Raw genomic sequence first — 26,299 nt, forward strand, 5'->3', positions numbered from 1 at the left:
TTGCAACCCTATGGACTGTAGCCCATCAGACTCCTCTGTCCATGGGATTCTCCAGGCAAGAATAGTGGAGTGGATTGCCATGCCCTCCTCCAGGGGATCTTCCCGACCTAGGGATCGAACCCATGTCTTTATGTCTCCTCCATTGACAGGAGGGTTCTTCACCACTAGCACCATCTGGGAAGCCGAACATGTCTACAGAGAAAATTAAAAAATCAATATATGGGTTCAGAACTGAGGAAACTCCTGTGTGAATATAAAACACATTAACACTGTGTTCACAAAATGTAAGCCATACACAAGGACAGAGTCTTCTCAACTCAGAGTCAAATATAGGTTGTTTCATTATTAATTTTATAAAAATCCACAAGAGCTGAAAAGTATGCATCATTCTGTAATTAAAAATATCATTTGTAAAAGAGTATCAGAAAATCATTTACATTTTAAAAGAATTAGTACATCATCACAAACTAGGACAATCAAGACATATTCCTTTCTGGTACAGTTGGATATTTAGAATATTAATCAAATAAAATATCAATTTTCATTCTGAAGCATTTCTAAACCTGAGTCAACACATAATCATTTGAAATTGCTTCTGGCTGGTGTAAGGAAAAAAAATAGTGTCCTGTTGTGGATTTTCTTTTTCTAATAAGGAGATTAATAAAGGCCAACCATGAGAGAAAAAAATCGGATATCTCAATTGTTTTCAGTGGTTGTTGCTACCTTTACAATTTTGCTTCTATTGAGACTGGAAAGTGACCATGCATCTTAGACAGGAAATGCTTAAATATGCAGTATTTGATGCAGCTGTGTTAACTCCTACAATACGATTGTACTTATATTCAATCAGAAGAGCAGATTTCATGCTCTGAGGTTCTTACACAGCCACACTGACTTAGCAAGAGAGGAGATGACCTAAAGAACCAGGGATGAGCTGAAACCTCAAAGGATGCACAGAAAAGTAGCTAAGATGGGAGTCTGCAAAAAAACAAGCAGAAAACTGGAAAAACAGGGGCTGGGGAGCTCACATTTTGGCTAATACAGTTTCAGATTACTGAGACTGAACTTTGAAAGGAGTGGTGCCTCCACACGACAGAAGGGCAGACAGGTGAAGTCCTGACAAGGACAAAGTCTTAGAGACTACTGGAGTCAAATAAATGGTTATAAAATAGAAATGGAAGGTAAAAAATGAGACTTTAGCCAAGGAAGCCAGACCATGAGGAAGATTTAAAGTTTTGCAGTTGAGAGTAAAGAGAAAAGGTGAGAAAATATAGGAAGGCCCACTGCTCCTCAATCCAGGGAGAACCAAGGAGGAAATAAAATGTGCTGGAGGGATGTCCCTAGTGGTCCTGTGGTTGAGACTTGGTGTTTCCAAAGCAGGGGGTGCAGGTTTGATCCCTGGTCCGGGAGCTGCGGTTCCGCATGCCATGAGGCCAAAAAAACCAAAACATAAAACAGAAACAATATTGTAACAAACTCAATGAAGACTTTTAAAATGGTCCACATTAAAAAAAAAAAAAATGCATTGAAATCCTACTGACAGTGAGAATTCACAAATAACATTATCTCTCATGCAAGGCTACTTGAGGTTTTCCCATTACATGGTTGCCATATGGGTTACTTAGTTTCAATCGTTTGTCTTAAAAAGTGATTGTCTTTTTGGCTCGTTCTACATGACCTCTGCATAGGTCAAGGGGTGAGCACCATTTTTGGGGGGAAAAGCAATTGGCATTTCACAACTCTTATGAAATTCCCTCTGGGAGGCTGGGAATACCTCTATGACAGGCACACACAGTTCTAAGTTGGCTGTTCTTGTGTGTGGGGGCAGCTGAGGCTGGTGACTGAATCCCATAAAAGAAAAGGACTGCTTATCCTTTCTTTAATCCTGTTGGAAATATGTCATTAAAAACAAACAAAGGACAAATAGAGACAACAATCAAACAAAACCAGATAATAGGTGCTTCAGAATGAAGAGACCTAAAACACTTCCTGATCCGACCTTCCTCCCAGGAGGAAACTGTTCCCAGTCTTCCTCCCAGGCCGTGGTGCTGGTCTTCTTCCTGCAGAGGTGGGCGGTCCACCTCTCTCTAAATTTTCATAGCTTCGTTTCAACATGACCAGGTCCTAGAACCTGTTTTTGTCGGAAGTTGCAAAAGCATAATGATGAAATGCCAAGAATGAAGTGTCAGCTCTAATCATGAACCTTCAATTTCGTATTCGACTCTCAATGTGGCAAACACATTACACAAATACAGCTGAAACAGAATCTGCAATACCTAAGAAAAAAAGGAAATCATTGGTAGTACTCTATTTTTTCTTTACATGCTGTTTTTTTCACTAATGTGAATGAGTTTCTTATGCACCACTATGATTTAACCCTTCATCACTAATTTTTTAAATTTAAATTTATTTTTAATTGAAGGGTAATTGCTTTACAATATTGTCTTGGTTTCTGCCATACATCAACATGAATCAGCCATAGGTCTACATATGTTTCTTCCCTCTTGAAACTTCCTCCCACCTCCCACCGCTTCCCACTGCTCTAGGTTTTTACAGAGCCCCAGTTTGAGTTCCCTGAGTGATACAGCAAATTCCCATTGACTATCTATTTTACATATGGTAGTGTATATGTTTCCATGCCACTCTCTCCATTCGAAAAATATGCAATGCTCCACTAATTCACATGTCATTCTTGCACAGGGGCCATCCTAATCTCTGTATTGTTCCAATTTTAGTAAATGTGCTGCTGAAGTGAGCACTACATCTCTTTTAAATATTAAGACAGTTTTGATTTGGGTTCAGAAAGTTAATATCTAGTAAGAAAATAGCTTACTGGTTCTAGCTACCTGTCCACATAAACATGGCAAACTCAAAAGCAGGTATCAGCAGAGATGCTTAATGTTTTTATTTCAAGACACTATTAAAAAAAACTCAAAACTTATTAACTGAACAGATTAATGTATCTGAAATATGGAATGCATTTGTATATATTTTAGAGACAATACAATAATTTATAGCATTATTTTAAATATAACTTAAAACCTTTAAATTCTAAGACTTGAACTTCAACAAAATTTCAGTCACAAGTGTGTGATGCTTCCTTAGCATGAAAGAGCAGGGATCACAATGCCATGGCAGAAGCGATGAAACATCCTATTTGAAAACTGGATTTGTCTGTGATTAGCTGTGTCTTTAAAATTTCTTGGGGCCACAGAGTTGCTACCTGCCTTCAGTGGTTGTTCATGAGAGTAATGTGATCGTATCAGGGATTTAACTTTCAGGAAATACTTTCGGTAAGGATGTGGGCTCCTATATAATGACTAACCAGGCAGGGTGTGCAGACTTACTTGGGGAACAGAAAGAAATGATCCGAACCACCCTTTGTAGCTGGGGGCTGGGAGAAGTGGGGGCAGGGAACAGAGTCATGATCGAGGTGAAGATGAACCAGTGTCTGAATCATGTTCCTGCAACTCTCCTTCTAGAGCTTTAACAGTAGCCGCCCCTCAGTCCAGATGCAGGCACCACCCTCCACAGTCAGAGATAAACTGGAGGTAGCAAGGGGTCAGGAACCACATCAGCCTTCTACCTGCAAAGCCCCTCAGGGATGCTGAAAGGAGAGGCGTGGCTGGGGTCTGGTGCTCCGGCTGCAACGCTCTAGTTGCCATTTAGTGGAACAATGGAGCTGTTGTCGCTAGATTGAATCAGAATGTGGGCTCTCAGGGACTTCCCCGGTGGCCCAGTGGTTAAGAATATGCCCTTGCAATGCAGAGGGTGTGGGTTCAATCCCTGGTTGGGTAGCCAAGATCCTATATGCTGTGGAGCAACTGAGCCTGCGTGTTTCAACTACCATGCCAGCCTGATCTGGGCGAGAAGCCACCACGTGCCACAGCGAGAGAAAGCCTGCAGGCTGAATAGAAGACTCCGCACAGCCAAAGTAACACATATATACATATATGTATTTACAAATATATATAAAAGAAGCAAAAAAATATATATGCTCCCAAAGTTTTCCATAACTCTTTTTTTTTTAAACTCAGAATTTATTGTAAAAGCTTCAGTAAACTGTTCCTCAGCTAAAAAATCTATTTGGACCTATTCAAGGGGATTGGCTTAAATTAGCATATTTGTTTCATTGCTCTAATTTCTCTGTGCGAATTTTGCACTTTCAAATAGGGAACTGGGCTCCAGCTATGGGCAACAGACCACTGTTTCATATTTTATCCACTTCAGTAGCAATGCCAAATTAATTATAAAAAACATCTAAAAATGACTATCATTCTATTATAAATATCACAACCGGGGGCATTCCACAGCTTTTAAAAAGTTGTATATTTGTTAGAACTAATGAGAAATAAAATAAATGCTCTCATACACAATATAGTTTGGATCAACTCAATTCAGAAAACTTGCTGATTTTCCAGATCAAAAGTTTTAGAATAGGGTTTGAATATAGATTTTAAGGATACATTTAAAATACTTAAATAGCTATTTTAAGTTGTTGTTCTTTAACAAAAATGTTATTATTCAACAAAAGAGTGTGTCTGGTATTTTCTTAAGCCTCTCAATTCCAGGGAACAGAATTTTTTGCTAGAATTTTGTAGATGGCAAGAGGTATATTAAATCTGAAACAACACAAATGCTCAGATTTTCACTCAGTTTGATACAAAGAAGAAGTGATTCTTGATGATCCTAAGGTAGACATTATAATACATAAAATAATGGACAGTCATATAGTTATAAAAAGAAAATTTGGAATTGGAGACATTTTTGGAGAAGTTCAGCTTAAGTGGGTTTTTGGAAGTAGTTAACTTTGGTAAATTATTGCTATATCTTACAATGTTCTGCTCATTACATTGGTTTTTTTTTATTACAGTCCCTCTTAAAAACATGAATATGTGCAGTAGTGTCTTTTTTTAAAAACACTATTTTATTTTTATCAATTAGTTGAAGGATGACCATTGTTATTGTAACAGTGGTTTGAGAACCCTGAATGCATACTATGGATGGGACAGGCTCATAATTTTAATCTATTCACTCTCTTCCTTGACACTGAGCTTGGAATTTTCAATATCAGTTCAAGACTCACCGCAAATATTTCCTCCCATTTTCACACGGACATAGCCATCGATGCCCCATGAAGTTCCCCAGGAGTTCCGTACAATCCAGTATGGGATACTTCCTACAAAATATAAATCAGACCCTGGAGAACATAGTTGTGGTGAAAGAATGTTCACTTAAAGCTCAGGTGGCACAGTGGTAAAGAAGCTGCCTGCCAATGCAGGAGATGTAGGAGATGTGGGTTCGATCCCTGAATCAGGAAGATCCCCTGGAGGAGAAAATGGCAACTCACTCCAGTATTCTTGCCTGGGAAATCTCATGGACAGAGGAGCCTGGTGGGCTACAGTCCATGGGGTCTCAAAGAGTCAGACATGACTGAACACTTCCTGAAAAGTAGAGTGGTTTTAAGAAAGCAAATAAACAAACAAAAAAAAATAACAAAATGCTAACAAACTAGCCAAGTAAGTATGATGAAATAATAAGCACTTCTCTTTTCCCAGCAATTATCCTAAACATTGCAGATGGAGAATGTCCAATATTTAGATCAAGAATTTAGTGTCATTTTAACATGGCATCTACCAAAAATTGACCAGGGGATCTGCAGGGCGTGTATACCTGGAAGTTTATGGCAAAGCTGTATAAAGCTCATGAGAACTTAGATGTAAGAGGACCAAGGTTCAGCATTTTAAAGGATGGAATCACGTGTCAAGCTGGGGTTCAAGCTGCAAAGCAATCAGTCATGTCTCACCAGCACTCACCTGTTTTATCAAAGCCTGTTACAAGGACGGCGTGATTTGATTCTCCACTGGAGCAATGATGCTGTATAATGCCTCCCAGGTAATCTTGCCAGCTCATGGCATCTACCACCACTATCAGAGGTCCCAAGGCAAGAAGTGCTTTTGCCATTTTGTCTTCTTGGCCACTATCAAAAGAAAAAAAAAATTGGTTAAGAAGTTTAATTTCCAAGGTAAAAATATTTTACAAAAGTGATGTATTTAATCAGTATATGGCAAGGAGTAGGTTTGGTGGCAATTATCAAGTTCTAAACAAAGGAGGCTGTAAGAAGTCTGGAAGACTGGCAGTCCAGGAGCACTATGGGCTCCAGGATACCAGGATCTGGGTTCTTCTTATAAGAGGCTTCCATTCCCAAGATCACTTCATGATCCAAGAAGGCTGCTAGAGTGCCAGCCATTTCACTCATATTTCAGACAGTAAGAAGTAGAAACGGGAGGTGCTATGTCCCTGTTGAGATCCCAGAAGTGATCACACATTCTGCACACATCTGCATGGGTCTCACTGGCTAGATGTCAGTCCTACGGCCAAGGTTAGTTTTAAGGAAGATGGGAAATTAAATTTTATAGCTGGTTGACAAAGTACCACGCTAAAATATAGCGATTCTCTTAATAAGGAGAGTGGAAAGCCTGGATGTGGTGAATCACATCACCTCTGCCACACCAAGTAAAAATCAAGAGAACAGACAGCCTAGGTTAGTGAACATCAAATAAAGAAAACTATAGAAAAGAGCTACCCAAAAATGTGGGCGGCGGGGAGTGTAGTTATAGGGAGGAGGGATGTTAAGATGCCAGGAGAACCAGGGCTGAACTGGGAAGACAGCAGGGCGTGCAGTTCTGCCTTCCCACCTGGACCCGAATTGGTAAAGTCTGATGTTACATAACATGTCGCCTTCATCAATCTTAAAAGTACATAATTACACCATTAATTGTATTTTTAAAGGTCAGCTTTGTGGGTGTAGGACACTGAAGCCAAGTTACTGATATTTCAGCCCATTAAGATAGCGTTTGATAGTTTATTGCTGTAGCAAAGCATGGTGGATTAGTGGCTAGAAAGAGTAGATAAGCCCTCATCCTGCCAGCTGTAGACCAGTTTCTATCAAGGGGATATTGTGTCCACAGAAGAGGAAAAAACATGAGTGCCTACCAATGGGGTTTGCTGAAATAGAAACCACAAGTTCATTCTAAACAATCACTCACATTATCTGTTAAGGAGACAATGTTTTTGGAGATTTACAAGCAGGCATTTCTAATTTTTGCTGCTGTAAAAATAATTGGTATTCATTAAAGAGAGTCAAAATTATAAAATTCTGGAGGAGAACATGCTAGGGTATGGGATTTGAGGTTCCACAGAGTTGGTTCAAATTCCAGTTTCATGACACAGCCACTGTACCCATCTTCAGAATCAACATAAAGATACAATTATAGGCATAGATTTCATAGTCTGCTTGACCCATAAATTATACCCCAGGTTTACAATAAACATTGTGTCCTTCCCTCGTTTCTAAGTTATCTAATAAACTAGTTTTCTTCAGCACCGGTTTTAGTGTATTTTGTCTATTTTAAGTTTGTGGAATGTTTTGTAATGCAACAGTGACAAACATGATACTCTCCATGTTAACAAGAAGACAACTGCCTCCACCTTTGAGAGATAACAAAAGCTATCCAGTAAATTATTCCAGTAAAATCAAAGATCATTTTACAGAGATGGTGTGAGGGAAGGAGAAGGATGAAAGAGAGACGTTTGAGGGAATTGCAGAAGGCGGTGAACACAATGGGGTCATGGAAACAGTTCAGTTATGATCTCTGCTTGAGGGAGGACCAGGAAAAAGATTTCATAGTTGCTGGAAAACAGGAAATAGGAGGGCACCTGTGGTCTAGACCAGCAGGGAAAGGCTCCAGGGAAAGGATCCATTTAGCCCCAGAACTGTTGTCACTCATCTTTCAGAGAGGTGTGGTCTAGACACAAGTTACAATATATTCCAAAAAGTATCTTTATTTCCATTTTAGCCCAATATGGAACTACTATCATATTCCATGAGCTTACCATCACTTTCCCAAATCAGTAAGAGACAAACCCTGCAGTCTTTAAGAATTCTCCTAAACGTTACTGTCATAAAGATTTGGAGATTAGGGCGACTCTTACCTGTTACAGACCCTTGATGAGCACATGGGTTTACACTTCATCTTCCCTATGGCATCCTAGTTTTTCCATCCTTAGTTATACGTGATAGGTTCTTTCCCTTTTTATTTATTTAAATAGTCATGTTCATATTCTAGTTTGGCTTCTGAAATGTTTTTCCTGAGGTCTGTTTCTGATGAGCAAAAATGCAGGATGCAGCCTGTGTATGAATGATCATTCTGCTTTTAAGGCTAGATTAGGCTTTTAGGATTCAGAAGGGTTTTAAATGTAAATATATCTTTTCAGAGCTAGAAGACAATTTTGTGAACTTTTTGGCTGAGAGCTATGATCTGGGCTGGTGTTGTCTGGGCATACTAAAAAACTAAGAGAGCATGATGGTAAAAATAGAGGTCAGGGGAAACTCCCGGGAGATGATGTACACCAACACGGGTGGGGCGTCATCTCTCACATGCATAGTCTGCCCAGCTCTGGAGGTCCTGGTGGGACTGAGAGCCAGGTTACCCCCAGGACCAACTTGCTTCCTGAGGACACTTGGCTCTCTGGTTCTGCTTCACACCCTAGTCCTCCCAGATTCCTGGGATTACTTTCTGTGTGTCTGTCTCACGAGGACCTGTTGTTCTGTTCCTGTCTTAGACTTTCCAGCTTCATGTCTGGCAATTCCATTCTTTCAGTCTTTCAGGGCAAAAATCCCAGAGTACTCCCTGACATTCTCCTCGCTTATCCTCACAGATATCCCTCAATACGCCCTGTGGGGCTTTATTCTCCATCCCATCTAAGACATCTAAGACCATTCGTCCAACTCTGCCCCAAGATCATCCCCTGACGAGCTCTGTCACCTCATCACCTCCAGTCTAGTGTGTCTCTTCATGATATGACGCCACACGAGATGACAGGACAGTCACAGTGGCTTCCTCACTGATCTACTGCTATGCCAGACCAGTGTCTGCCACAGGGCCTTTGCACATACAATCCCTTCTGCCAGGAGCTGTGTTTCCCCAGGTAGCTGCAGAGTTAAGTCTTCATTAAATGTTACATTCTCCAGGAACCCCCTTCCTGGGCTTCCATCCTGAGATTGCAACTTTCTACCGCTGTTGTTTCCTCTTTACCTCATGGCTGTTTAGTTCTCTTTAAAGCTATTTCATCTAGCAGACCATTCATATTTTTATTTCTTTGGTTTACTGCTTGTCTCTATCACTAAAACATAGCCCAGAGGGCAGAGCTTTTGTCCGCTGTGTTCACTGCCAAATCCCCAGAACCTGAAACAGGGTTCAGTAAAATATGTGAATGAATGAATAAATCAAAGGAAGGTATTCTTGCAGAGAGAGTCTAATGTGGTTAGCTTGGCACCATGTTCTCAGAGTTTAATATTCTGTGTAATGGGGGGTGGGTTTTCACAGCGGCCTCTGCCTTCTGATCCAAGGACAGATGAATCTTGCAGTCACCTTCGCTTTGTCTCTCTCTCTAAAGTAGACCGATGCCCATTATTCTTTTATTTCTCCCTAACTTTCTCACTCTGCTCCTTGTGACAAGGGATGCCTTGAGTTCTCTCTGATCACACTGTCAACCTCGGGAGGATCCTGTGCACACACTAACCTTAGACTCTCCAGGATCTGGCAGCATAGGGGCTCACTTGCTCACTTAGAAAGTATGTGACTTTCGCCCTCAAGGGAGGCAGGGACCAGCGTGCTCAGGGACCCTGCACGTTTATCACGATTCTGTGCATCCTGCCCTTGGGGACTGAGCTGGCAGGTGACAGCTGCTCTGGCAGCCAGGAGCCGAGGGGATGGCCAGCCCGTCCTCAGAAACATGGATGCTGGCGTGGGTTCCACTTTGAGGATCCAGAGTCACTTATGATTTCTTTCAGATTCCATGGGGGCATGCCATCTAGACCCAGAGATGCTTTTATATTCAGTAAGTAGTAGACCAGTCTGTCACCTTAGCCAAATTTAATTTTTTTTACTTTCTCTGTTTCAAAACCCTGTGCAAAGCTTCCTTCATACTTCTAAAAAATGAAGCAAGGAGTTGGATGGTTCTGTGTCTCATCCCTGAGCACCTATTTTGCACTAAATAAAATGGTCATAATGGTACTTTAGCTGGCTTTGAGTGCCATGTGTTTTTAAAGCATTTTTAAATGATTGTTTCCACTGAACCCACTCAAAGTCATCACGCCCTTCCCACTCCCACACAAGTCCCTTCCTCACCCACCCACGCATCCCATCACGCCTGCAGGATGAGCTCGTCACCTGCCCGGTTATATACTCTGTCCACTTGCCTCTAATAGGAAAACTTCATTTTATATCTTTCTGACAGTCAAGGACTTGAAAAATGTAAGGTACAGGGAGGGGGGTTCAAAAATGCTTCTTGGTAAGTAAGACTGCTTGCCATTAGCTTCAGACTCTACAGAAAGCAAGTTTTTACTATTATTATTAATTCAAGAGTAAGACTGAAATGCGCTAAGGGTAATTGTGACACAAACTTGGTAGGAGGTGCTAAGTATCAATTATACCTTCAAATGAATTTAAATGTGTTGATTTAACTGCATTATTTCTGTTGGTAGAGACATGGAAAAAAAGTATATCATATTTAAGAAACAACATCCATAGACCTCCATGGTGACTGCCAATTCATTTCTCTAATAAAAGTGTTAGTTGCTTAGTCATGTCTGACTCTTTGTAACTCTATGGACTGTAGCCCACCAAACTCCTCTGTCCATGGAATTCTCCAGGCAAGAATACTGGAGTGTGTGGCCATTCCCTTTTCCAGGGCATCTTCCCGATCCAGAGGTGGAACCTTGGTCTCCTGCATTGCATGCAGATTCTTAACCACCTGAGCCACCAGGGAATCAAGTGTATTTTAAAACATTTAAAAGTATGAAGCAATGCTGCCAATCAACTTATTAATTCCAAGTAGTCAATAGATAATAACTTAAGAAACACAGAGAAAACCACAAGAGGAGACATTTACCTGAAGTCATATGCAGAATAACCTTTGATTGAAGATCCAGAATATGAGTCAGGAAAGTAACGGCAGAGGCCATTCTGGGCTTGAAATGGGTATTCTGAATCTCTCACCAGCTTGACTTGCAGCTGAAAGAAAATCATCATCCAACATAATCTATGTCACATGGTTGTGTCAAAGATCAAACCACTTACTACAAGGAGTCTAAGATTCAACTTGGTCACAGTTCATTATCTGGGTATTCTCTGAGTTATGAAAATCTTAAGTTAAAACTTAAAGTATTTTTTATGGAAACTTCCTTGGTGGCTCAGATGGTAAAGCGTCTACCCGCAATGCGGGAGACCTGGGTTCAATCCCTGGGTCAGGAAGATCCCTGCAGAAGGAAATGGTAACCCACTCCAGTACTCTTGCCTGGAAAATCCCATGGATGGAGGATTGGTAGACTACAGTCCATGGAGTTGCAGAGTCAGACATGACTGAGCGACTTCACTTCACTAGGTAATTAAACTCTATTTGTCTTTGTCTTTTGCTCCTGTTTTCTCTCTATCTCCCGTTCCTAGAACCTCCACTGATTCAATAATAAAGTCTGGTCATCTTTCTCCTGAAGGTATAAGAGCATAAATATCTTCCTTCCACAGCTCTGGCTCTAGGTTATCAAGTCTTTGAGGTCATCCATTATGCTTACAAGCATCCTTCCATCGCTGCTCTCTGTGCCATTCATCTGGCGGTGACTCCAGATTCAGCAAACGAAGAAGAGAGGGATCCTCAGCTTTGGGAACTCTGTCTTGACAGCTTTTCATACTACACAACAGAACCTTCATCAGTGGCTTCAACACCACTACTGATGGACCAGGACAGTGTCAGAGGGTGTGTGCTGGGGGTGGGTGGGAGGTGGGGAGAGGGCCAGGGTGCTGCCCATCTCAGCTACTGACCTGGCAGCAGGGTCTCACCTCCCAGGGCTCAGTTCTGCATCTACACAGAGGCACCCAACCAGCTGACCTCTAGTCCCCTTTTAATCTGGGCATTCAGAAGTTCTATGGAAATGAATAATCATACACTGTCTTTATGGGTCATCTGCAAAAAAAGCATTTACTAAATAATATTAGGGGATAAACATAAATATTTTTCTGAACACAGATGGCAGGTAAGATTTTTCACACTTTGGTTTCTCTCTTGATGGCTGCCCTACACAGAAGCAATTCTTATTTTCTGGGGTGGAGGGCTTAAATAACTGACATTTATTTTCACACAGTTCTGGACACTGGAAGTTCAAGGTCAAGGTGCCAGCAGGGTCAGTGTCTGGTGAGAACTTTCTCTTTGAGGTGCAGACGGCCACCTTCTCACCGTGTCCTCACACGGGAGACAGAGGCCCTGCCCTCTTCATCCTCTTCTTCTGTCAGAGTCCTATCAACTTAGGGTCCCAGGCTGATGATCTCGTGTGTGCATGCTAAGTTGTTTCAGTCGTGTCCAACTCCGCGATGCTATGGACCATGGCCTGCCAGATTCCTCTGTCCATGGGATTCTCCAGGCAAGAATCCTGGGGTGGGTTGTCATTTCCTCCTCCAGGGGATCTTCCCAACCTATGTATCAAACCCACATCTCCTGTGCGTATCCTGCATTGCAGGACGATTCTTTACTGCTGAGTCATCAAGGAAGCCCCTTATGACCTCATTTAACCTCAATTACCTCCTAAAGATCCCATTTCTAAATATACATAGTCAGATATCTGGGAAATCTTTGGATTAATTCAAGCTCTGGTTAGCTACATTTCCAAACTTGAAAATATTACTGAGTAAATGACAGACTGAATGCACAGTGAACAAGCAGCTTAAAAGACCGCAGAGCCACTCACCTTATTGAGCCAGTACAAAGCGCTGAGCGGGGATCCTCCGTTGCAGCCATAGTTGCTGTAAGAACAGTCTATCACCTGCTGGACACTCAGCGCCTCCAAGGGCTGCCCTTTTATCGCACACACAGACTCCACCGCACCCACCACGCTGAAGGCCCAGCATCCACCACACTGAGATAGAATGATGATAGAAACAGAGATAGAATGATATTTGTTATCTAACAATGTGCCAATCACATCTAGCGACATCTCTGACAACACAAATGATCAACTCAAGTGAGCAGAATCTGGAGGCCTGCAGAATATAAAGGCCAATCCTGCTGACTTTCAATTCAATTCTCTTATAAGCATCCAAATGCACTATTCATTAAAGGTAACTTGGGAGTATCACTATTGCCAGTTGACATTGCAAAATAAAAGTGAACTTTAGAGATTAGGAAAACACTTGGACTGATGTTCTTTTTAAAAAAACAAGTCAGCACAAACGTAGGTATCTGACTTGTAGTTGCCATGGGGGAGGGGGTGGGGGAGGGGTGGAGAGGGACTATGGGATTAACAGATGCAAACTATTACTTATAGGACGGATAAACAACAAGCTCCTACTGTATAGCACATGGGACTATATTCAATATCCTGTGATAAACCATCATGGAAAAAACATGAAAAAGTGTGTCTGTGCTTCTACCCTGACACTCTGCTTTGCCCTCCGACACCTCCCCTCCAAGGGCAGAAGGCAGGGAAAGGTGAGCAGAGCAGGGGTGCATGGTGCATATTTATTCTCATTAACAGATAAGCACAGGACCTGGATAAAAGACTTGTTAGCCCATCAGGATTATGAACGCACAGGTAATGTCCCAACTATAGGCACCCACAGTAATCGTTCCTCATTGAAATACTAACAATCTTTTTGACTCTGGGTCTCTTAACTTGCTTTTATTGGATAAACTAGAACAAAGGAATGAAAGGGAATGGAATCAAGAATTTCACATAAGAAAGAATCGCAGGAAAGGCAGAGATGAGAGTGGGATTTGAAACTGGGTGGAACCACCTTAATCCTGGCACCAGCTGCTGCAGGAAAGAGAGGAAGGGCGGCTGGTGGTCCTTGTGGAGTGACGTTCTGAGGGATCTCACGTGGCCTTATCTACATCTCTAGCTCCAGGGCATGTGGAGAGTACAGCATTCACTAAGGGAGGCTACTGCAGGCTCTGCACCCCTTGAGAAAGGTAAATGCATATTGCTTCAGGTCACCCACCTACTGCTGCCCCAAGAGGGTGGTGGCTGCTCCAAAACATCTTTCCTTTACTACAAAGATTTCTAAATAAAAGTTCTACTTTAAGACACCGTAAGCAAACTGCATCACTCTTCATTAGAATCCAGTAATAAAGCACATGATATGGTGGTTATTTCAATCCACAACAACAAATACAGAATCTGAGAAACAAAAGATCATCTTAATGAGATGGTCACTGGGGAACTGTTGGATCCAAAATGCTGGCCTTACAAGAGGATGCTGAGTGACCTGTTGAGGTTCCCACTGCAGACAAACTGAGACCACATCCCTGTAGTTAGGGGTCAACCTTTCCTGGTAAGCTGACATCCCTGTGCCTGGCAGGGGTGCAGGGCACACGCACCTGTCCTCTAGTGTCTGCCAGCAAGACGGCTCATTGTGGGCTATGAGCACCCCCCCCCCCCCCGCCCCCCGCATCTGGGGTTCTGCTTTCCCTGATTCCAGATAATCTTAATAGGCACACCCAGGACTTCTGTAAGGTAAATGGCTGCATTTTTTAAATTGATCTTTTCATTGAGTATAGTTGATTTACATGTAGTATTAGCTTCTGCTGTATAGCAAACTGAGTCTGTTACACACACACACACATTCTTTTTCATATTCTTTTCCATTCTGGTTTATCACAGGATATTGAATACAGTTTCCTGTGTTGTACAGGAGGACTTAGTTGTCTATCCATTCTATATGTAATAGCTTGCATGTGCTAACCCCAAACTCTCAATACATCCCCTTACACCCCTCCTCCCTGGCAAGAGGAAGTCTGCTCTCTGTGTCTTGAGCCTGCTTCTGTTTCGTAGATAAGTTCATTTGTGTCATATTTTAGATTCCACATATAAGTGATATCACATGGTGGTAAATGGTTGCATTTACTGCAGGGCCTACACATTTCTTTATCATTTAACACAGATAAAACTGTGCTGTGACTTTTATTACTTTCTTGTTCTTTTTTTTTTTTTAATGTGTCATGAATTTTTAGTGCGGAGTCTTAACCTCATTTCTCCTACAATCCCTTTCATTTTCATTTTATGATTTTGCACAGTTGGTAATTTCCAGGCACGTCTATGTCAGATCAAAGCAGATCTGACAGCTTTTTTAAGGACCACAGATAAAAGGTGTGTGATTCTGCAGGGGTGGGGCTGGGGGCAGGGTCTCTGAGGGAGCTCAAGGGATGGGCCCAAGGGTTCAGGGGGCACTGAGGGACCAGGCTCCTGATTTCAAGTTGTTTCCCTTTTGAGCTACTTAACTTGGTTCCCCTCCTTCAGCCTTCCACCCACTGTTCTGCAGAGTCCTGGGAGTCTGAGTGGGGGCCGGGCAGGCAGAGAGGGACACCCCAGAGCTCATCCCCTGAGTGAAGCTGGGCCTAACAGCGCCTCCTCCCTCCAGGGGGGGTGGTCTCCTGTTCTCGTTGTTTTGTGATAACCGAGGTGTGAATTTACCTACTGAAAGTATGGTTCCATTCCAAGTTTGATTGAACTTGACCCCAAAAGTGACTCCCACCCTAAAGTGATTAAAAAGAAAAAAAAAAACCTAAGACATACCGTCTTCTGGTTTCTCACTTTGGTGACGACATGCTTATCCCTCCAGTCAAATCTTAATGGCAAAGACAGGTTGGAGATGGACGTGTACTCTTCTGCCGGAAATCGGGGAAACCTGGAAGGGCTGCTTCTTAAATAAATAGCTGAGGACACACACAAGATGAAAGGACAGCCAACATTATTACAGGGATTCCTTTCAGAGGGATGTTTCAACAGAAACAGTGGAGCTTCTGATAAAGTCTGCCTTTTATTCTTTTCCATAATTGGAATGGTGTAGACAAAAGCTATAAAAGATGAGAATTCTTCCAATAGGGCCAGGTTGTCACATGAAATGGTTTGACAGAAGCAGTCAATAAAAAAATGAGTATAATTGACATCTGTTTTATCATAACCAGGGGGGGTCTCGAACAGAAATAGCATAGAAAACTGGAGGAGGGATGAGGTGCTATTCCTCTGAGCCACAGGAAAATGTCTGCATTTATAGTATTTAGTTCTTAAGTGATTATTAGAAGAAAGTGGCCATGAACTTTTTTCTCCAACTGTCAGCATCAGGTACTTGCTTGACACTTTTAAGTATTTAATCAATGTTAACTATTACTCAGTTTACTAGATTCACAACTGAAGATTCTTAAAAATTAAGGAAACAAATTAAAATCAGGAAACTAATCAGCTAATAACCCCAGAGTCCATACCTTTAAACTCTTCAGGAAACAAATAAGAAAACTGGTTTATTCCATAGACGGCAGTGGAGTTTTCATGAGAAAATAAAGAATTCAAGTATCGCTGTCTACTAAGACTTTCCTAGAAGAAAAAAAAAAAACAAAATATACCAATTTCTATCACCTATGTTAACTTTCTGGAGCAATGTGCATATAACTGACTTAGAAATAGTTTCCAGATGCAAAAGTAAATGCTTGATTTATTTCCTGTGGATCACAATGAAAGGTTACCTAAAATAATAGATTAGATTTATAAATATTTTGTATTAAAAATACTATCTGACTTTAGGAATAATTTCTGAGGCTGGGAAAGGAATGTCTTATCCATTTATAATTCATCTTTACCAAGAATTTTCAAAGCACTAACTGTGCTTATTTAATATAGTGAAAAAAAGAAAATAAATTGCAAATAAATACCAGACACTAGTAGGAATTGTAACCAGTAAGTACTTATGTGATCTTTGTCTTTGTCTTAGCACAATGAATGAAGCATGAAAAAAGGAATAAATAACTACTGGATAAATCAGTGTGGTTCTATCTGGGTTTTACAGAGATCTCTATTTCACTTGGGTAAAAGGCTTTGGGAAAGAGATTCAATCCTGGAAATGTCCCAGGAAAATGGCTTGGTTTGTCTGTCTGAAAATTAGATCTTTGTTTACAGATTCCTCCACTTTGAATTTTGTGGTAAGTATGTTAGGCTCATCTTTTACACAAACAAGCTTCAATTTGCTAGTACTAACCAACTGTGTGGAGTAAATAACAACTTCAGGAGACCACCATTCATTAAGTTTCTAACTTCAGCTACTCTAAACTTACTTGTTCACTTATATGTTTATTGTGTGTCTGTCTCATCAACCTATAAGCAAAATGAGGGCCAGGCTGGTCTGTCTTATTCATCGCCATTTCCGCCTCACTGAGCACACGCCTGGCACATAACAGATGCTTAATTAGCATTTTTTGTTGAATAACGCATAATTATATTTTATATACATCATGCCCTTGATAGCTCTAAGCTACTTTTTTTACATATGTATATATAATTATTTTTAAGACTGTTTTTCATTATGGGTTATTACAAGATAATGAATATAGTTCCCTGTGCTATACAGTAGGACCTTTTTGGTTATCTATTTTATATATAGTAGTGTATATCATTAATTCAAAATTCCTAATTTATAACTCCCCCAACCCAATTACCCTTTGGAAACCATAAATTTGGTTCCTATGTCTTGTGAGTCTATTTCTGGCTTATATATACACGTTCATTTGTACCATTTTTTAGGTTTCACATATACGTGATATGGGTATTTGGCTTTCAACGTCCGACTTTCTTCACTTGGCATGATAATCTCTAGGGTCATTCCTGTTGCTGCAAATGGCATAAGCTGTTTATTTTTAAGCAAATTATTCCTGGGATTTATCATGATTGTATTTTTCCTTACTGAGCATATGTGGAAGGATTGCTAATCTATGAAATTATCAACAGTTATCGAGTTTCAGGCATTCAAAAGATAATCTTGATGAAGCAAGGCTTTGAATATAATTTGGGAAGAAGATGTATACATCTAAAAATAGAACTGGACCACAAAATGAGTGTGTGACAAATATAAGCCAGTGACTGCAAACTGCTGAGCAGTTCAGAGGGTTCCTAGGTCCTAAAGGCATCCTGGACTTCACTGCGAGTTGGAGGGATGACGGAGGTCCTGAGGGTGCAGGACCTTTATGGATGCACAGGAAAGTACATGCAGCCACGAGGGTGGGCCTCACAGACAGACTGCAGCGAGGAGACCCAGGTTCCCACAACCTGGCCCACGACCAAGCACTCAGGTGTCCTACTAGGGTAAGGGGCTCCCCTGAAGGTTGGTTTGTGATTAATGCATCCCTATGGCTTCCTGACCCTGCCCTCGCCCGCAAGGTGTCCAGGGCACACCCCCCAGGCCCTTTCTCCCCCTTCTCTCAGCTTAGAGCTTTGCTCTAGTCAGATGCTCTCCCTGAGGCCCCCTCCCCTGCACTTTCTCAGTCTTGACTCCTGTGATAAAGAAAAAAGAAGAAAGAGAAGACACATAAATCATCATTATTGGGAAGGAAAGAAGGACCACAAAGATGCTTCAGGCATTAGAAGAATCATATTTTGAGCACTTGAGGCCAACAAGTTTGATAACCTATGCAAAATGGACAATCCCCAAGGAAGACCTACATCACCAAATCTGGATACAACAAAAATAGAGAATTTGAACAACTTTTTATCAAATAAAGTCATTAAATTCCTAACTGAAAATCATCCCCCAAAGAAAACTCCAGGCCCAGATGGCTTCACTGGTGAATTCCATATAATTAAAAAAGAAATGCCACTACCAATTGTACACACACATTCATGGGAACCCCTTGCAACTGGTTATATAAGGCCTGATTCCAAAACCAGACAGAAACACCTCATGGCAAGTGAAATATGCACCAATAGCCCTCATGACTGTAGATGTAAAATCCTTAAAAAAAAAATCAGCAAATCAAATTCAAAACTTTATAAGACAATAGATCATGACCAAGTGAGGTCCATTAAAAGAGACTACGTTGGTTTAGTATCTGAATAATCAACATAATACACCCTACTCACGGAATAAAAACAGGAAATCCATATGATATTTTCAATAGATGCAGAAAAAGCATATGACATAATTCATAATCCTTTCATGATAAGGACTCTTAGCAGTGAATGAAAGGAAACTTGATCAACCTGAGGGAAGGAATTGATGAAATGCCTACTTTGACCAGAGGCCAACTTCTAACAGAATCCATTTGTGTCTTATACGCCATTGAATCAATCAGAAAACCTAGACCATCTCATCATCAACTACAAATTGGCACTTGCCACAGGTGCATGTCTTCCTCTAGAAGGATTAAATCATGTGCCGTTTCAGCTGCTGACCTTCAACACCCCCGAAAGAAGTTCTCTGTGAAGATCAGAAATGACGTGCCTGTGCTCAAGAAAAAGTTGGCAGGAGAGCTCTTCAGACAGGTATCTTCAGGAGCCGATTTTATGAGCCCAATTCTTGCATCTCCTACATGATGACATCTGCTCCTCATGATTAGCAGAAACCTTCTGCAAAAAATATGTGCTTGATTGCATGTACTCCCTTTCCACTAAAATTACACATATACTGAACTCCCCCACTACCTCTTTGGAGCAGTTTCTCAGAGCTATCTAAGATGCAGTCTCCCATGCTATAGTTCTCACTTTGCCCCAAACAAAACTTAACTTGAAACTCTTATATTGTGCTTTTTTTTTTCAAAGTCAGCACATTATACATAGTAAATGTTAAAGTAAGAGATAAATAGATGGACAGATGAACAAATGAATGAATAAATTTTGACCCAAGATTTCAAGTTTCTGGTATATTTTAATTTTGGCAGTATATGCATTAAGCTAGAACCATTAGAAATTACCACCTGAACAAGAGTCTCTTACATCATTTTCACCTCTTAATGTTTCAGTTAGATGAAAATTGTGGTTTAAAGAATTCTGGATAAAGTTTATTTGGAGGAAATAATCCAGATCTTCAGGGGCTATTAATAGCAAATGTCTGTGGCTCATTCATTAGGATCATTCATTGCAAAATGATCTATTTACATGTAAACAAACATGCCTCCAAGTATGTATAATTTAATTTTTTAAAAACTTGCACATGTATCATTAAGGTAAGCATTTTAAAAGTGAAGCTTCTGAAATTTTAGGCAAAATCACATGTGTACTGGCATATAAACATTATTCTGAAGTGAGTACATACAACGGTCATTGGTTCCCTTATTGGGTTTGTAGCCCCAAAGTGGTCAGGAGACCAGCTGCTCTTGGTCAAATAGGGAGCAGGAATAAAGGTCAGTGCACAGCTGGGTTCCAGCATAAGGATCAGGCGCGTGAAAGAAGAGCAGGGGCTTCCTGAGCACCAGAAGCTTCTAAGGAGTGAAAAGGCTGGGTGGGGGGGGCATGAGTGCTATCGCCCCCTTTCCCTGTCAGTTATCCTGAGAGGCATCCCATAATCATCCCAGGAGGAGTGTGGTCTTCACTCAACAGTAACTGAATAACAGTCTGTGAGCAAGGATCACAGATGCCACCTAACTTCCACTCACGGAATATTCACAGTGAATTTAGGAAAACAGGTAAGGCAGGCACAAAACCTTTCACTGTGAACCTAAGACCGTGAAAAAATTACTAATCAATCAGACCCTTTCTCCAGCTGTGTCAACAGCTGCAGTTCCCTGAATACCTTTCCACGCTACATTTCAGGAGCCACTGTTCATCAATGCATTTGCAGACATGAGACCTCTTTAGTCTCCCTAAATAAGATATAAAGAGCCAAAAACTACAGCTCCTGGCCCTCCATATTTACTTTTCACCCTAAAACCTATGGGTTCTCCCTAGCACATCACAGAGAGCACTTTATAACTCTATTTTAATTTTTAAACTTTTAAAATTTTAACTTGATTATGGACCCAGGGAATTTTCTAGAATCTGTCTGTAATTTACGCCAGATAGGTAAATAGAGAATTTCAACTCAACCAACTCCTAATCTGACATAATTTTAAGGAGTAAAGCTTTCCAGAGTTATACTGAGCATCAGTCACAACACATGTTAGTCCCTCTTGTTAGGGTGGCCTTTTAGGCATTAAGGCCTCCTTCAGCTGGCCTTAATGTTGACTTTGAATCTGTGTTTGGAAATAAATCTACCAATGTTACTGTAGATTCTGGGGGTGGACTTCTCAAACCAACAGTGGCCTCTCAGAACCAGAGTCTTCCCATTGCCAAACTCCCACCTAACAAGTTAGTATCTGATGACTTGGATTCATCCTTAGCCAACCTTGTGGGCAATCTTGGCACTGGAAATGGAACCACTAAGAATGATGTAACTTGGAGTCAGCCAGGTGAAAAGAAGCTAACTGGAGGATCTAACTGGCAACCAAAGGTTGTACCAACAACTGCGTGGAATGCTGCAACAATGGCCCCCCCTGTAATGGCCTATCCTGCTACTACACCAACAGGCATGATAGGATATGGAATCCCTCCTCAAATGGGAAGTGTACCTGTAATGACACAGCCAAGCTTAATATACAGCCAGCCTGTCATGAGACCACCAAACCCCTTTGGCCCTGTATCAGGAGCACAGGTACCAACTGACACGCTGCACGTAACTAGTGCTCTGCTTGATGTGGGAGAAATACAACACGAAAAAATCCTTTCATGCAGCACAGAAAAACAGCTGTCGGCAGCCTCCAGCCCCTCCAGTCACAGTCCTCACAGAGCTTCAGGAAAGGACCCTTTTGCAGAGCTCTCTTTGGAGGATTTCTTATAAATCACTTTAGGTATTGCTGCTTGCTGGGGGAGACGGGGACTGAAATAATTTTTAAAAATTACCAAACATTAAGCACAAACAGCTCTTCTGTTTCTAAAGGACTCTAGGCTCCCCCTCTTCCTTCTCCTCTGTTCTTGCGGTGAATAGTAATAGATCCCAATAGGGCATGAGGACAAACTATTTTTGGAAAATGTCTTTAATGTTGTTAGAAGGTGTGAAACCAAAGGACCATCTCACATGTGTACATATAAGCATCCACTGCTCACAGCAGATGGATGAGATCAAACACCACCCATTAAAAACTGGGTGTTTGTATTCAGTCTTAAAAGATTTATAGAGAACAACAGCAGTTTTATACATTGGAGTCAAGCTTAATAAGGAGCATCTTTAGTTTTAATGTAATGGCCAGAATTCATTGTGAAGAATTCTTTTTTAACAATTTCTTTAAAGGGTTATATTTTTTATGTATGCCTTTTCACTTTAAAATGGTAATATTCCCCCCCCAAACCAACTTATTATTATTTTTCTAAGGTAAGGGCAAGTGAATACGTAATGCCCTTTTTGATAGAAAGATTCTGCTTTTAATCCACACCACCTCTTTTCCTGGAAAGCAGTGTCATTTGTTCTTCTTGATGCTGGAGCCCCCAATGTATATATACCTTGTGGATCTTTGAGAGTTTGTACTCTTCTGATTTGACAGTAGTTCACTAGCATATCTGTTCCAGTAATTTCTTTGGATGAGCACTGTAAAGGATATTATGAGTGAAGAATCTGAGTGACTAGAAAGTAGATCTTTCAGATTTTGATTTATATTAGTAAAGAAATTTTTAGCATTAGGGATGCTTCCTAATGCTCGAGCAAGGCCCTTTCTAACTGTTCATGTCCAGTCTGCTCCAGGCTCAAACAGCCATCTAGGTTCAAACACAGTTTTCAGCAAGTGTGGAAAGGAGTCACAACATCTCATGAAGCCAAGTCCCACCAGGGGCAATTGCTTTGGAAATTTTTCAGGTTCTCTCAAGATTTTTAAAATGTGCTGAAAATCTTCATCACTCTGCCCTTCTCCACTTAAAAGAGAAATTACGTCTTCCAACAAGCACTCTTGTACTTCTCTTGACATGAGCTAGCTGTATTTCCTAGCTGTCATTGTCTGGGTAGGGCCTCTAGTATGAGTATATGATATGAGCAAATGCACACATAATTATAAATTATACAAATAACACATATTTAAGATATATTCATTACTCTGGCCTCCTTGTGATTCCAATCCTCAAATATATTTTTGAGGAGTATTGCAGTGCTTCTATTTCTTCAGTCAGTGAACACATCACCAGGATAGGTGGGACTGATTATTTTCCCCCAAAGGGGTTTACTTCACCATCACATGTCACTAAGCTCAGAGCAGGAAGAGAATACAGAACAGAAACTTCGTTCTTAAGCGATTATACCAGTGCTTCTGGTTTTGAAAGCTAGAGCAATAAGTAGGAGATAAAATATATATCTTGGTTTGGGCAAAAATACAAATAGAATCAGGAGAGGTTGGCACTTCCCACACTGGGGCTCCAGGGGACCAGCAGGAGGGGTAGAAAGGTGCACAGCTTCAGAATCTCTGGCAAACCCCAAGAAAATACTAGGATAAAGAATAAATACAACTCAAATAAGCAGCAGGATTACTGACTTCACACTTCCCAATTAGGAATGAATTTTCTTTGACAGCAAAATTACACCAAGATGATGACCTCTCACAACTTAAAACTATTAAATAGTATGCGATATATATTAATAGAACACAGTGAGGTACACTCTAAATCATTCTCTTGCAGCTTCCTCGGTTTGAGGAAAAACCTTATTGATACTCTGCTAACTGGTGTGCTCCTGAGTTTTAACGCTGGGGTGCAATCTGAGATCATGAAGCCTTTTCAAAATAATCTGAAGAGGAAATTAAACCCTACCCCCTTCTCTAAATCAGTCTCCACCAAGTCAGATGAACTTGTGTGAGCTAGTCCAAGAGCCTGGGTTCAGGAAAATCATTGGCAGGATTCCCTGAGCTCTGAATGCTGGCTCCTGGCCGATAAAACTCTGATTTGAGGAGGAGGTGATCAGTGTTCTCCCTCCGAAAACGGCCAGTTTTCTTCTGCCTACTTCTGGTTCCAGTCCTTGAAATGCACAGTCTGGGGAGGCTGAGAGAACGCCCGGAGGCTGTGCTTTTCAATTAGGACCAGCTTGGACATAATCAGTGGGCAACCTGGGACGTGTCGTATAAACCCTCAGGCACACATCCTTCCTGGAGGACCAATGCTGGGTCAGCATGCCCTGGGACACCCTAAGACGGAGTCCGGGTCTGCAACCAGGGCGCCTCACCGGACTGAGTTTAGGCGACCCCCCGGGGATGGCGCTCGAGTGCCCCCTACCCCTTCCCCGGGAAAGGACGGCGCAGGTATTTCCTGGTGGTGCTGGCGTGGTCCCTCCATCCCGCTCAGCCCGGGGACAGGCGGGGCGTGCAACCCCTCGCGGTGGAGCTCCGGTGCCCCCTCTCCCGGCCCGGGGACCAGACAGGGTAGGCGACCCCCGCGGGTGGCGCTCGCGTGGCCCCTCAGCCCCAGGACAGGACAGGGCTTGAGATACTTCCCCGCCCCGGGTGTGGCGCCCAGGTGCCCCAGCCCCACCTCCCGCCCCGGGAAAGGACTGGGCTGGTAACCCGCCGGGACTGGCTCGAGTGGCACCTCCGGCCAGCCCATCCTTCCCCCGGGGCTGGAAAACACAGGCGACTCCACGGTGTGGAGCTCCAGGGCCCCGCCCTCCGCCCGGGACCGGAAGCGGCCGGCGACCCCGGGGGTGGGGCTCGCGCGGCCCCTCCGCCCCGCCCAGCCCGGGACTGGAAGCGCGGGAAGGGCTCCCCCGGCGTGCGCGGTACCCGGAAGGCGGCGAGCGGGTGGCGGCCGAGCGGCGGGGTCAGGGCGGGGCAGGGGGCCCAGCAGCAGAAGCAGCAGCAGCAGCAGCAGAGAAGCCAGAGGCGCCGCAGCTCCATCCCGCGCTTCCTCTTCGGTTCCGAGCTCCTCCCCGCCGGCGGGTCCGGGGCGGGGCGCGGGGCTGGGACGGTGACGCCCCCTCGGTCCTGGCGGCTCTGAGCCCGGATGTCGGGTAGGCTGCAAACTGTAGGGTTCACGCTATTTTCAGTGCGAGCACCTGCCCAGGACCACGTGCCCTGGGGTAGTCTCACTTCTGCTAGAAAAGAGCTTCTTTACTCGGAAGTGTGACCGTGCAGACAGCTGTGGGACCTGCACTTCCCGCATCAAGTGAAGTTTGATCTTTTTTCTTTTTCCTTTATCTCAGGTGGAAGGATGCAGGCAACAGTGGAATCCAAAGCACCTTAATTCTGTTTCTCTTTGTGATGGGCCCTGACTTTTGGAGCCCAATTCCCAAAATGCTTGTGAATTTACACAGACATTCCTTCAGCAGGAGTTTATAATTGTGTATCAAAACACACAGTTGTGAAAATAATACACCACATTTTGATGATTTAGATCATAGCCAGTTCAAACTTTGGAAATCAGTTTCTGAAGGTGGCACTTCTAACGTTTGTGTTGAGATTTAAATAAAGTATTTCAAACGCTTTGTAAGATGCCCAGCACGTTTTAAGCGCTTGGTTTATTAACTATTTTGTTTTTAAGGTAGCTTTCTTCCTATTTGGAGAAGGAAATGGCAACCCACTCCAGTATTCTTGCCTGGAGAATCCCATGGACGGAGGAGCCTGGTGGGCTACAGTCCAGGGGGTCGCAAAGAGTCGGATAGGACTGAGTGACTTCACTTCCCCCTCTTATTATCATTACATTGCTTTCCCCCTGCTCAGCTTAGTTCATAGTAACCCATTCTTCATGTTTTCTTTTATTATCTTTTCAAGTCATTTCACTTCATATCAACTTAATCCTAGAGAATGGACCACAGACACAACAGAAGTAATGTTCAAATCAGTTAACATCCCATTCTGGCAGCATTTCAGGTTAAGGATGTTCTGGTGAAGGTGGAAGATCCCCTTTAGGGGTGAAAGTGGCTCTTTTGCTCTTTTTTTTTGTTTGCCCGTTTCTATGCCTTCGAACCTTAAAAACCTAATTCTAGGAATGAGATCCCTAGGCAGTGAAACTAACTCCTGTCTTATGCTCTCCTGAACGCACACCATCCCTAGCCTGACCTGTTGATTCTCCTAAATAAAAAGAGGTAAGAATGAAGAATTCAGCAGCTAAAATGTGGCTCACTCTCCACCCAGAACAGCCGGCTGAGCAGTCCTGCTGGTGGATCACACAGGCAAGATAACATCTGAAGAGTCAGCCAGCCTGCAGCTATGGAGGACCACGCTGATCCCACCCTCCTGCTTCCCTGACTTACTGAGACTCTGTGCTCCCATCTGTTTTTCCCTTGAAAACGTACCGTGACTGCACAAAATCTTTAGAGTTCATCTCAGGACATGAATCCACCTTCTCCCCAGATTGCTGGCTTTTCTGATTAAAGCACCTATCCTTTCTGTTCACACTTGCCTCTTGGCTTTTGAGCTGGGAGCAGCTGCGACCTGAGTTCAGTAGTAACAAGGAGACCAGGCCACTTGTAACGTGCATTGTCAT

General features: G+C 42.4%; 1 protein-coding gene and 1 non-coding gene across 2 annotated transcripts; both read right to left on the reverse strand.

Moving 5' to 3' along the window:
- Positions 1-323: 323 nt before the first annotated feature.
- Positions 324-26,299, reverse strand: CTSO (cathepsin O). Its single transcript, XM_061140704.1, has 9 exons — positions 26,109-26,299; positions 24,598-24,922; positions 16,315-16,423; positions 15,626-15,765; positions 12,803-12,970; positions 10,957-11,078; positions 5,817-5,980; positions 5,087-5,179; positions 324-2,276 (listed from the first exon to the last, which is right to left on the reverse strand). Exons 1-9 carry the CDS (start codon positions 26,297-26,299, stop codon positions 2,242-2,244), a joined length of 1,347 nt encoding a protein of 448 aa, XP_060996687.1. The 3' UTR covers positions 324-2,241.
- LOC133058096 (U6 spliceosomal RNA) lies at positions 2,656-2,759 on the reverse strand. The gene has a single exon (XR_009693219.1). It is a non-coding gene; the product is annotated as a U6 spliceosomal RNA (small nuclear RNA).

Source organism: Dama dama, chromosome 5 (assembly GCF_033118175.1).
Source record: "Dama dama isolate Ldn47 chromosome 5, ASM3311817v1, whole genome shotgun sequence".
NCBI lineage: Eukaryota > Metazoa > Chordata > Mammalia > Artiodactyla > Cervidae > Dama > Dama dama.